This window comes from Hyperoodon ampullatus (genome assembly GCF_949752795.1).
Source record: "Hyperoodon ampullatus genome assembly, chromosome: X".
NCBI lineage: Eukaryota > Metazoa > Chordata > Mammalia > Artiodactyla > Ziphiidae > Hyperoodon > Hyperoodon ampullatus.
In genome coordinates this window covers 54545775-54559511 of record NC_136913.1, presented here as the reverse complement: position 1 = coordinate 54559511, position 13737 = coordinate 54545775, and the positions used below count along the sequence as shown (strand labels likewise).

Genomic DNA, 13737 nt, shown 5'->3' with positions numbered 1-13737 from the left:
TCCTCTGACTAATTTGTCTTTTTTAAATTAAATATCAATTACTACCTTTCACCATTCGACACAAAACAAACTCCAGAGAAGAAGCAAGTTCTAGCTAGACCCAAAGTTAGCTATGCTGAAGATCTTCAAGCCCATCTCCCAACTCTAGCTGATTAATGAGACAAGAAGTGTTGCAGCATTTGGAAGCTATCATTCATTACATCTCTACTACATGCCAGATGCTTCACATAACACTCACTTCTCTATTTGTATTTTCTTATTGCCTTTCTCTCCTATTTCTAATTTATCCTTTTGTATAATTATAAACCACTGTAACAAGTTTTCTGAGTAGCAAGTGAGATACAAATGACATACTCTTTCATAACCTCACAAAAAGCCTGTGAGGTAGGTATTAGACCCACTTTTGGGGGGCAGGGCCAGGAGAGGAATGAGACTACCAACCCAGAAAGGTTCAATAATTTTTCCAAGGCCTAGCTATGAATATGAAGATTTTATTTCCCCATCTGTAAAATGGGGCCAGTACTAATTCCTGCATTCATTGGGCCTTGTGATAGTCAAATGATATGGTACACAAAATGTCTGTCACAGTACCTGACACACTGTAAGCCCTGGACAAATGTTAACTTTCATCTGTAATAGCCATAGACAACAATTTTTCCACTCTATCACATGACATCAGGGACTCAGGAGACATGCCCAAACTGTCCTCACATTTCTAGGCATATTTTCCTTCCTTTTACGTAGAGATCTGAATGGAAAACAGCCTTGCACCATCCCCATCTCCATCCTCTCCCCTCACCAGTCAGGAGTATTCATAGTAACAGAATGATCTCATTTGAATATAATCTCCTTCTTTCTTTCCCTTCCCAACTCTGAGTAAGCTCTCAGACAGCAGAGGTACTCAGAGAGCAAAGGAGAAAGGGAAGCAAGAGGGCCTGGAAAATCCATTAAGGGGACATGCGGTCCCAACATCCAGGACAATGTTAGATTCCCACCTCACCAGAGGCGGGTGTGGAAATAGGATAATGGCCCACCTGGAGGGATTCCAGTCTCTGGAAATGGGAATCCCATTTTTACTCCTAGAAGTCTGGTCACAGATGGCACACTCCTTTGGCCCCTGGAGGGTCTTTGAATGCTAACAGATTGTGTGGCCCCCACCTGCCTATTATATAGCACATCCCTTTTGACAATGGTGATTCACAGCAAAGGAACAACCCTTGGATTGGAGATGGGAATGACCACTTCAGAATTATCTCCATGGCATGATTACAGGAGCTGAGGTATCCTCCTATTGCATTCACCACCCCCAGTGGTATCCTAAGTCCCAATATTCCTTGAGGGAAATGTACATAGAGCACACTACTTCAGGGAGAATGTGTTGGTTTCCTTCTACTAGGAAGAAAAAACAATGTGACAGAGGCCATGTTGTAGTGACAAGAACATGGGGTTCAAATACCAGCTAGATACCAGCTGAGTGCAATTAAGTTATTTAATTTCTGAGAGTCATCATCAAAATAGAGATCACTTACATCTTTCAGAGTTGAGAGAAAGGCTCTGCATGCTGACATTTTAAAAGTATCTAACACAGTCATATCCCACTTGCTTCTCTTTTCTCCCATGTTCAGCACCAAGGATAGGATTAATCGGGGCCATCAAGGCGTAGGCTGCCAAAGTTAAACTTTGCCTCCTTCCTTATTAAGGCTGAGGCCAGCCTTTGTTTTGACCTATCCTGGAGGAGTGATTAGAAGAGATTCCCCAAAAGTGGGTATTATGGTGGAAGCTATTGGGAGAAGTGGGGGGCTAAGGAGCAACAAGTCCCTCCCTTACCTGGTCAAACAGCTGCTTGCCAGTGGTGTTGGGCTGAATGGCAAATTCCAGCTCTGCGTCCATGGTGGTCACACGCACATTGATCTAGGGTGAGATCAAAGGAGGCAAGTTAGTTGTCTGGCTCTATGCTCAGCAGAGCCTGGGACAAGTCTCTGTTCAACCACAGGAGAGGGAACTAAGATGCAAGAACCTAAGACATTTAGATACTGGTGTGAAGGAAGGGAGACTATTGAAACAAACAATAACCTAGCCCCTGCTCCCAACCAGTTTACTGAAGACAAAAAACCCCATAGCTACAGGGCAATGCTTACCAAGGGGCAAACAAATGAATGCAAATCAACCTACTATCAAGAGGAAACAAGTGTTGACTGTACTTCTTCCACCTACACCAGCCAGCTCCAAGCCCACAGTGTTCTCTCCCCACCTCTGATCTATAGCCTGGATTATCTACAGCACTGATCTTTGCAGAGGCAAGTTAAGGGCAGGATAAAGAACACTGCATTCTAAGCCTAGCATCATAACTTGTTCACTCTACAACCTTGGATAAGTCTTATCCCCTTCCTGGGCCTTAGTTACCCTCATATGTGCAAGGGCAGGAGTGCAGGGGGTGGAGGTTGTCAATTACACTAGGCAATCTCCAACAACCATTTCAGTGCTGACGTCTATGGTTCTATATACTGACTTACATTGTTAACACTTCCTGTATTTATGTCTCACTGGTCTCCCCAGGCTCAAGAGAGGAAAGGGGCCTCAACAGAGATAGGTGTGGGCAGCACAGAGGTGCTTGACTTCCCAAAGCCAAGTCAGCAGAGAGAAAAGGAACAGGGACAGGCCCAGATGGAAACACACAGTATTTCACAGGCACTAGAAAAAGTACCCTCTACCTTTAAGAAGAGATCCCCTAGCCAAAGTCAATGATAGCTGAAATTTCATCAATAGAGATATGTTCCTTTGGCTGAAAGCTTGGTGGTGGTGGTAATAGTATTAATAGCAATAATAAGCAGCAGCTTTCATGTATCCAGACTTATTACTCACTAGGCACTTTATATGCACTACCCCATTTAATATCAACAATCACCCTGTGAACTAGAGTATTATCTCCACAGTGGGGATGAAGACTTAGATATTTGCCTAAAGTCACATCACTAGTAAGTGGGGAAGACAGGGTTTGAATTCAGATCTAAGTCCAAGCCTCACAATTTAAGCCAATACGCCAAACTCTTCTTACACCGAAGTGTAAAATGTCTCCATTAAAAGAAATCAAAGATTAAGTGTTTTCTTTTGTTGTTGGACATTTTGCTTAAGTAACCTATATGGTATAGCTACAAGATGGCTTGTTACATGGTCATATAAAATATTCATAAAGACTATTTCATGCCCAAGGCAAATACTTCAGTAATATTAAGTAAGGAAGACTAAGCAACAAGATTTCATGAGCTCAACTTTGTAAAAAGTATGCATACAGAGGTTATTGGAACCATACCCAAGTGTTAGTCAGTCCTGGTTTCTGGGTAGTGATCTTATGAGTGCATTCTCCATTCTTTAAATTAAAAAAAAACTGATTTACATTTTCTAAGATGCTCACATATTACTTATCCTATTGGGAGGGAACTAAAAATAGAATTGTCAAAGATGCAAATCCCCACGGAGTGGGTAAGACATTAGGCCTTATCAGTCTTTGACACCTATGGGCCCTTCCTGAGCACAGGGGTCAGCTAGCAGGGAAGAGAGGGCCAGACAGCAATTTTGCCAGCTAAACAATTCTGATGAGGACCAGGCCTGGGGAACAATTTTGTAAATAAATCTCACCAGGGAGCCAAGGAGGAAATCTATTTCAGGATTGACAATGGGACAGGAAAGGCCATGAAGGCAGGAACAAGTAAGGCAAGTACCCCAGTGGGAGACAACGGGCAGGGTTAGCCACTTTGACTCAGTGTTACCTAGGCTTCCTGCCAATACAGTGACCTCCATAGAATAGGCCCTCATAAGGTAGGGAGAATGAGGCCCAAAGGGCTGGAATTTGGCCTCAACATCTAGCCTTAAATCACCCTTGAGCTGAGTCAGGGGAGCCCTCAAAACACCAATGACTTGATAGGGATAGGAAAGAGGAGAAAAGGGACAGTGGCCCTTTTAGTGCACTGAGAAATTTCATTCTCACCTCAAGGTTTCTGTCTTAATTAGAGTTACCTCTCCAGTATCCAAGACTCAGTGGGTACTCACAAGATATTGGCTAAATGAACAGTACTAAGCAAGGGGATATAAGAGGTAGATATAACACAGTATACAGAATCAGAGGTAGGAACATCTTACATCTTGACATTTTTGTGCCATGGACCTTTCCAAGCAGTTTAGTGCAGTCTATGGACCTCCTTCTCAGAATATTTGTAAATGCATGAAATAAAGTAGATACAAAGAGACCAATTATATTGAAATAGTTACCAAAGTTTAATATGTACTTCTTTATTATATTATATTATATATTTACCTAACACTGGGTCTTATTAATTATTACTACTGTAATTTCAACTTTGTCTTCGGGAAATGATATTTTGAGAAATCTATAATAAGTAAATTGTGATACAAAAGTATCTTAGATTTCCACTGGTGACAAAGTCATAGGTACTTTTTTTTTGGCCTACATTCATAATTGAAAGAGGGGCTAAATTTCAGTGAGAGGTTAGTGAAAACAAATATGTAATTTTCCTCCATCCAACTTCATAGATCCTTCCCACTTCAAATTATACCCATGGACTTCAAGGAGGCTCAAGGACTCCAGGTTAAGGAGCTTCCTATAAATTTATTTCAGTTTACCCAATATTAATGGAATAGTATGTTTAAAGAACTATGGTTGCAGTAGAGCTATAGGACCTGTCCCTGACCCCAAGGTACTTACTGAATAACAGGAAAATTATAATATACAAGGGAAACCCTGAGAAGTGCCATACCAGAACAGAAGAAACCTTTTGTGGAAATATGGAACCACAGTTCAAAGTGGTATTTGCACTGGTCTCTAAGGATAACCTGGATTTTGAAAAGGGGAGAGTGTGGGAATTGGGGGGAAGAGCACACAAATGCCCTAGGTAGAGAAAGAAATATGTGCAACGGCCTAAAAGGAGACAGAGGTAAAAGCCTGCAGGTCTATACTGCTGAACTGAATGAATAAGCATTTTCAGAACTCTAATGGAAAACTGATTAATTCATAAAAGTGCTAACAAAGGATCAAGATAAAAAAAATTAATTACATGGGACTGAGTGAACTGATGAGGATGATTATAATTTTTGTGACTTTCTGTTTGAATTTAAAAAAAACACATTTGTAATTAAAAAAAAAAAAAAAGCATGCAGGTCTCCTCCAGGGTAAATGAGGTCTGCAAGGTGAAGAGTGGGCAGAGAGACCAGGAAGGTAGGTAGAAGGCCTTGAAGAATATGCTAGAAAGCTGGGCCTTAATCCTGTTGAGAGTGGCCAGCCACCCTGAAGGTTCTAAGCAGGGTGGGGCAGAATCAGAACAGGGCGTTTTAGAAGAAAGCACCCAAGGAGGACACCAAGGAAAGGGGTGGGGCTCTAGGGAACATTCCACAGCTAGGAGTTCCCTTTATTTATAAGATTATTTATTTATTTATTTATTTATTTATTTATTTATTTTTGGCTGTGTTGGGTCCTAGTTGCGGCACACGGGATCTTCGTTGGGGCATGCGGGGTCTTTCATTGTGGTGCACGGGCTTTTCTCCAGTTGTGGCATGTGGATTTTCTATCCCTAGTTGTGGCGCGCAGGGCTCCACGGCATGTGGGCTCTGTAGTTGTGGCGTGTGGGTTCCAGAGTGCATGAGCTCTGTAGTTTGCGGCACACAGTCTCTCTAGTTGAGGTGAGGGAGCTCAGTAGTTGTGGCACATGGGCTCAGTTACCCCGCGGCATGTGGGATCTTAGTTCCTTGAGCAGGGATCGAACCCGTGTGCCCTGCATTGGAAGGCGGATTCTTTACCACTGGACCACCAAGGAAGTCCCAGGAGTTCCCTTGAATTCACACTATTGGGAAGAATTTTCAAAGGAAATTCAGTGTCTCTTACAGATCATGTCAATCACAGGTCATACCAATCTATCATCTTCAGGCGCTGGCCCACAAGTCCAAATATTTAACTTAAAGATTTGGTAAATAAATGTTTCTTAAATAAATCAACTGGTAGAAAAGAACTCAGCCTGGGTTAGGAATAAGCATGTCAGAGAGGCTAGTACTGTACAGCTTCCTCCCTCCTAATAGAGCATCGCCCCAGAACAAGGGCTCTCTTCAAATCTGAAGCTGTCCAGCTGAAACCAAACTGGAACCTACTTCTCTAGAATCTCCGCTGCGAGTTTCTGTCATTCCACTGTGGCTGCTTCTCGAGGGAAAGCAGCCTGTGGTTTCCTGAACTTCACTGTGGAGTCAAATATTCTTAGGTTTAAAAAAATTAGAAAGAAAAGCAAACACAAAGAGACTTCTCTTCTTGCCATCACTTAACTCAGAAGAAAATGTGAGTCATGAAGACAGGGTCATGGGTCTGCGTTCTCCTTTTCTTCTGTGTGTCAGGGGTAGCGGGTAGTAAGGGTAATAGCATGACTGGGGCTGAAGGTGATAGGTATAGGGCAGGAGTGTTGATCAAAGAATATCCCTTGTTTTCCTTAAGAGGAATCTGAGACCCAAATGTGTACAAGGAGCTTCAGGCCCAGATCCACTGCCACGCTGCCACACGGGGCCCACTGGATGCTCATCCTAGTGGGCACCCACTGCCTTCCTTTTGGGTCTGGCCTCTTCAATCTCAATGAGGAGAAGAGGGCAGTCTAGTTTGAGAGGCAAGAACTTGAAAATAAAGCCTCCAAAGTCAGCAGAAAGTTCCCAGGCAGCCCCTCAGCTCAGCAGGAGTGGAGGAGCTGGCCTGGGTGGAGTAGCATTTCAAGATGTGGTCCCCAACAGAGAACTAACGCCCTGTCTAAGCCTGTCCTTGAAAACGGTGTCTCTGGAGAACATTTAGAGTTTAAGGAACAAAAAAAGTCTGGGTGTGGTGGTGGGGGGGTGACACCCTCTCATACACCCTAGCCCTCCCACCCCTAGCCCAAGAACAATAAATCCACTGTTATTTATTGAACAATTGAACACAGACACTTCCCACACCAAGCCTTTCATTGGACACTAACAAGCCCATGTCAGTGGACAGTCATCCAAAGCCCTCAACAAACTGGGATCTCTCCTGTGTCCCCAGTTGGCTGGCCTAAGAAACAAAATAACCAGGCCACATGCTACCTCTGCCTTGGCTGCAACAGCTGGGGTACTTTGCTCTCTGAACCTGGCTAGCTTCAAATAAGGGACCCTCTCTTTCCCTAGGGCCAGGAGCACCCAGATGAACAGTACCTGGGCCACAGTGAGGAGATCAGGGCAAAGTTTCCTCTTACTCACCCATGTCACTGAACTATAAGATGGCTCTTTCCTGGAAGGGAATTTGGGGGAGATAGAGGACAAAGCAGAGAGAGTCGAATAATCACAAGTGGCTTGCCTGAAGCACTGACCTGTACACAGAAGGCAAATGGCATTACCAGCCCCACGCCATGGATAAGGAAACTGACGAGCACAGAGGCAGGTAACAGAAGGATGGAAATGAACACTTACCGTATAGCAACTATGTGCCAAGCCCCTTCACTCACAGTCTCACTTAACATCACTGAAACCACATTTACTCAGCCAGCGAGTGGTGAAGACAAGTTTTCTGGACATTCCCAGAGCACCATCCTTGTCTCCACCTACCTCTCCAGTAACACTGATTTCACTGCTGACTTCAGACACCGCCTTGGCAACTATTTTGGCTAAGGCCCAAACACTTTAGCATAGGAAGCCTGGGCACATCTGGGAAGCACTGCTTGGGAAGGCCCCCTTGCCAGGGCAGAGCTTATGAGTCAGCCCAGTTGGGGCTGAGCTCAATGACATCACCCCTCACCTGCCACCTCGCCATCCTCTTCAAAGGCCCAACTCCTCTGGGCTTTCAGTGTCCCTGCTGCTATGGAGAAGGCAAAGGTAAGTGTAGGAGGGTGGCCAGAGGCAGGACAAGCCCTACCAGGGTAACCCCAGAACTTCAGTATCTTCCCTGGACAGACAGCAGTCACCACAGTGTCACTCAAACTGCCTACCCCCATTATTTAGGCTCTAGCGCCCACCACTTCCTGCTTCCAGAACTGGGGCCAGGGCAGGGCAGGGCAGGGCAGGGCCTGGTCTGTCTTGCCTCTTGGGATGACAGCACTGCCTCAAGCAGCTGTTTTCCATAAGGGGTAAAACAAGGGTTGCTTTGAATCTCTAGCCTAGGAGGCATTCTCCCCCTCCCCCCTCCCCTCCTCCTCCTGCACTGACTCACTCACTTCCCGGCAACTCAGTCTCTTCCCTGTGGACTTGGAAGTGGTACCTGGTACAGTTATCTGTTTTGACCTCTTCCTGCCCATTTCCAGACCCTTAATACAGCTGGCAAGACCTGCCTAGGGTTAACCCTTCCTATGCCTGTGCTTTTTTCCAGTAGGTTCTAGAAAGGAGACCACACCCAACCCCATGCACACCCATACCTTTAATGGGTCAGCAGTAATTCTTTAATCACTCCAACTGCTGCAAAAGGCACGGGAGACGAGGGTCCCCTTTCACTTGCTTTGGCCCAGTCCTGCCTTCCAAAAGCTCCCTGAGAAGCATTTCAACTGGGAGACAAGGGCATACTGGACACTGGGTGTTACTCCTCCAGTTATCATATACTTAGAGGAGTAACCCCAAACAAAACTAACCCCTCATAGCAATGAGAATATAACTACATTGTCACTATAGGAGGAGAGCTCAGGACAGAGAACAAAGCTGAAAAGGTCAAAGGTCAGAAACAGTGAGGTTACCTTAGTAAGCTACAGCTTCCCCATTAATCCAGCCTTAATTGCACAGCCTTTTGCTCAAACTCAGACTGAGGTCGAGTCCCCCTCTTCTTCTCAACACATGAAGGTCAGGAAGGAAACTAGCTTCTCACCATTTATACCTAACTCCAGGTCTTATTTTCAAAATCAGCTCAGCCAAACCATATCCCAGGAGCAAACACCACCCACTCGCCTACCCCCCACCCCAGCACATCTCTCCTTCCAAGGCACAGGGGGCTGCCCCACAAGCTCCTTAGCATAGCCATTCCTCCTCTTCAAATTCCTCAAGATTTCAATCCACTCATCCTAGAATCTCATCTGGCACCTCCAGAATAAACCCTTCTGAACTTCTCATCCCTATTTTCCAAAAGAATAAATAATCCAGAATCCCCAACTATCAGACCTGAAAGGAACCTTAGAGATCACTTGATTCAAACTCTGCAATATACAGCTCGGGAAACTGAGGTCCAAGGAAGGGGAAGCACTGGCCCAGGGTCACACAGCTGCTGGACAGTGTGAGAGCAAGGATTAAAAATCTGGCTCTTGATGAGAAAGACAAATACCATATGCTAACACATATATATGGAATTTAAGAAAAAAAATGTCATGAAGAACCTAGGGGTAAGACAGGAATAAAGACACAGACCTACTAGAGAATGGACTTGAGGATATGGGGAGGGGGAAGGGTAAGCTGTGACAAAGAGAGAGAGATGCATGGACATATTTACACTACCAAATGTAAGGTAGATAGCTAGTGGGAAGCAGCCGCATAGCACAGGGAGATCAGCTCGGTGCTTTGTGACCGCCTAGAGGGGTGGGATAGGGAGGGTGGGAGGGAGGGAGATGCAAGAGGGAAGAGATATGGGAACATATGTGTATGTATAACTGATTCACTTTGTTATAAAGCAGAAACTAACACACCATTGTAAAGCAATTATACTCTAACAAAAAAAAAATCTGGCTCTTGAACCACTGGCCATAATAAGCAATAGAAACATCCTAGCACTTGGAAAACAGTAGACACGTCAGCCTGTTGAGCTGGAAAGACTATGTGGAGGAGGCAGGACCAGCTTGCTTCCATGAAAAACTCCAAGCTGACACCGAATGGAAGTCTAGTTTATGACAGAGGGCAAGCCTAACTTTCAGGCTCTGATACATTCACCATCACCCATTCTAGGGAGACTAAACCTTTTATAACAGCATGGAAGGAAACTCAAAGATCCCTTGTTTCTAGGACAGTTTTTTTTGCAAAAACTTGGATAGCAACTGATTGGGAAGGTCCCTGGCAGCAGTCACAGCCAAGACCCAAGCTGGAGGTTGGGACAGGGTGGGGAGGTACAGAGAGGGTGGAGACGACACAGCAGGGAAAGAGGCAGGGAATTTGAGGAACAGATTTATATCTAGATAGCCAAGAACAACAGATTCTTCAATTCTCATAAAACTTTGAAGCTGCCGAAATAAAAGGAAAGAGGGCCCATCATTAATAAAATAAGTCTCTCAAATGGGTTAAGCCCCTCTCTGGGGCCCCACCCAACTAGGCTTCAGTCTCTAGATTCAGTTTCCTGCTTGACCCAGCTTCCTGCCTACAAGTTTCACAGGAAGTATTTATAGACTGGAAACACAGACCGTTTGCAGCTGCCTGGAGACACCAGTTCTGCCCAGAGCACCAGAAGAGGGCTCTACTTTCTGTGCTCAAGAACACATCACAGCGACCTCCAGCATCCCAGCTCTGAAAGGCACTGGAGCCGATCTAAGCCTCAGCTTGAGTTCCATCCATTACTCATGGGATTACTGCCCTGTACTGTGCTCCTCAGTATTAAAATTGCTGAAGCCAGGATCAGTCAACTATGCAGGAGCAAGGGGAGGCTTCCAGAGTAAATCAAAAAGCCGTTTTCTAAACTTATGGTTACCAGCGGGGAAAGGGAGGAAGGGATAAATTGGGAGATTGGGATTGGCATATATACACTACTATATATAAAATAGATAACGAATAAGGCCCTACTGTATAGCACAGGGAACTCTACTCAATACTCTATAGTGACCTATATGGGAAAAGAATCTAAAAAAGAGTGGATATATGTATATGTATGACTGATTCACTTTGCTGTACACCTGAAACTAACATAACATTGTAACTCAACTATACTCCAATAAAAATTGAAAAAAAAAAAAAAAAGCAGCTCTGTTTTCAACCCCAGAGCTAAGCTAAGGTCAGCTTCCTGCCAACGTTGCTGGTAAGCCAACAGCCAAACCTGGTATCTGAGGAACTCACAAAATTGCAGCCCTCGTCCCAGAAATAATGGGCTCAGTTCTTTGAGGAACAAATCATGGTATAGCAGAAAGAGGCTTTGGAGTCTCTCTGACCTTCCTCTTTCTGAAACTCAGTTTTCTAATCTATAAAATGGGTCTAATAACATCAACCTCACAACAGGGTTACTGGGAGATTTAAGTTAAAATAACAGACATGAAAGTACTTGGTATATCATAAGTAGAATGTGATGATTACTAACCCCTCCTTTTTTAGCCATATTATTACAAATATTCTACTACCTCTCTGAAATCATTTAAAACAAAAACCTGTTCGACTGCACCTAAGGGCTGTGGATTGCCCAAGGAGACCTCCAGAGAGCCCTTTGAGCATAAAGGACTCTTTGACTGTGGGGGCAAACTCTAAAAATGTGATTAGATTTCTACTTGGCTAGACAGTTTGAAGCCATGCACATCAGGTAGACACACACACATCCTTCAATTATTTTAAATGTTTTCTCTCTTGGGAGGGATGGGGATTTCCCCCAAGAAGCAGAGCCCTGAGGGGAGTCAGAATACAACAGAGTGCCTATGCTACCTTGTCCTTTTAAAGGCTGCCTCATCTTCTTTCCTCGTTCTAGGCTCTGCCTTGCCATTTTCTCCAAACATGTCCCATCAATATATACAAGTTCCCAACCCTTCAACACAACACACTAAGACGTCCAAAGTCCTTCAGCTGTTATCCAGAAAAATCACAAACTTTTAAAAATACAGATTCCCTGGCTTCACCCACAGAGATCATGATTTATTATTATGTAAGAAGCAGGGCCTGGGCATTAGAAGTTAAGAGCTTCAGGTGATTCCAAGGCCAGCCAGGTTTGGGAACCTCTGGCATGGAATACAGCCTCTCATGTGCTGGTATTAATACGGCCAGAGGGATGCTTGATGGAAGGGAAACAAAGCCAAGTAGAGAGCAGTAACTACAGGGACATCTAGGCCGGTGAGCCTAGTGAGTGGCTCTCCAGAGTTGAATGCAGCTCACCTCCACAAAAGATCAGGAATGCAGTCAGTCCTGCTACTGCCCCCAAAGCCCTCTGCAACCTGGTCTCTTTATTTGTAAAGTAGGGCAGGAATTATCCTTGCCCCTCCCTACCTAGTATCATCACTTCCCACCACCACAGACACTATTATGTACTAAAGCAATTTCTCTCTTGTAGAAGGAACATAGCTTTGTACTCTAAAAACCTGAGGGCAGCATCCAGCTCTGCCAATAACAAGCCATGATCTCTCAATCATCCTATCTGTAAAATGGGCATAATGACATCCACCTGGCAGACGGTTGTGCAGTGGTAATGTGGTGTTTCCCAAACTTAACTGTTGGGAATCATTTGGGGCACTAGTTTAAAAACCCAGATTCCTGGACTCCACTCCAAGCTTACTGAAACAGACTCTCCAGAGGAGGAGCTTGGGAAGTAGTAGCTTTGTCCCAAGTGATTCTTACCCTCCGGGAAATTTAAAGAAACATCACCTGACACAGATGCTGTTGAGATAAAATGAGAGGTCAGACCAGAGCTTGGGTCCTCCAAAATGCTTCCTGGCCCAGAGATCCTCATAGCAGGAACCTTTAGGTTAGAACCCAGCAGAGGATGCTCTGCAGGCAGAAGAGGGAGGAGAAAGCTTTGGAATTCCAATCAGAAAGCTAAGTGCAGGACTTCCCTGGTGGTCCAGTGGTTAAGAATCCGCCTTCCAATGCAGGGGATGTGGGATTCCATTCCTGGTCGGGGAACTAACATCCCACATGCCCCCGGGCAACTAAACCTGCAGGCTGCAACTACAGAAAAGCCCACTTCGAAGACCCAGCGCAGCCAAAAAAAAAAAAAAAAAAAAAAAGGAAGACAGCTAAGTGCTTTCTGGAATGACCATACCCTCATACCCTCAGGTCACTGTCCAGAGCCTTCCATTATCTTCCCATCTAGTTAAGAATTAGCCAGTGGGAGGAAACAACTGGTGTAAATACCTCAGCAGCCAAAACACATTGATCAAAAACTCTAATTAGGGGCTTCCCTGGCGGCGCAGTGGTTGAGAGTCCACCTGCCAATGCAGGGGATACGGGTTCGTGCCCCGGTCCGGGAAGATCCCACATGCCACGGAGCGGCTAGGCCCGTGAGCCATGGCCACTGAGCCTGTGCGTCCGGAGCCTGTGCTCCGCAACGGGAGAGGCCAAAACAGTGAGAGGCCCGCGTACCACAAAAAAAAAAAAAAAACTCTAATTAGGGCCCCAATCAAAATCTTGTCAAGTTCTCTGCCCCTTAAGCACTTTCTCTTGGGAGAACTTTCAGGCAAGGAGCAGACCTTAAATGATACTCTCTCTTTCCTGGATGCCCTGGGAACTTGGGGAACAGAAAAGACATGGTGAGAGGGTCTTGCATTTGCATATAGATGTGAATAGACTGAGGGTGGGAGTGAGCCTGGGACTCTAAGATAGGTGTGATGAATAACAGTGCACTGGAACCAGCTCGTACTAGAGCTGATCATGGGCCACTCTGTACAACTCCTCCTTCAAAGACCTTATATTGGTAGTTTGAAATTGGCAATGGTGAGAGTATTTCCACCACAGGGATTAGTAAACAGTTCAAATCATGGCTTCACCAGAGAGTTTGTGAAACATTCACCAGCACATGAAACACACGTGAAGTAAGCCACCTTTAGGCCCATTTTACAAACGAGGAAACTGATCTCAATGAAGGGAAGCAACTGCCAT

General features: G+C 44.9%; 1 protein-coding gene across 1 annotated transcript in view; it reads right to left on the bottom strand.

The window, feature by feature from the left end:
* Positions 1-7985, bottom strand: part of MSN (moesin) — a gene marked incomplete at both ends in the record, with an annotated part of 29120 nt that extends 21135 nt beyond the window's left edge. The window contains 4 exons of the mRNA XM_079728013.1: positions 1828-1911; positions 7102-7285; positions 7508-7658; positions 7790-7985. Coding sequence (XP_079584139.1) covers positions 1828-1911; positions 7102-7285; positions 7508-7658; positions 7790-7985 — 615 coding nt within the window. The remainder of the gene's footprint in view (positions 1-1827; positions 1912-7101; positions 7286-7507; positions 7659-7789) is intronic.
* Between the last annotated feature and the right edge of the window lie 5752 nt (positions 7986-13737).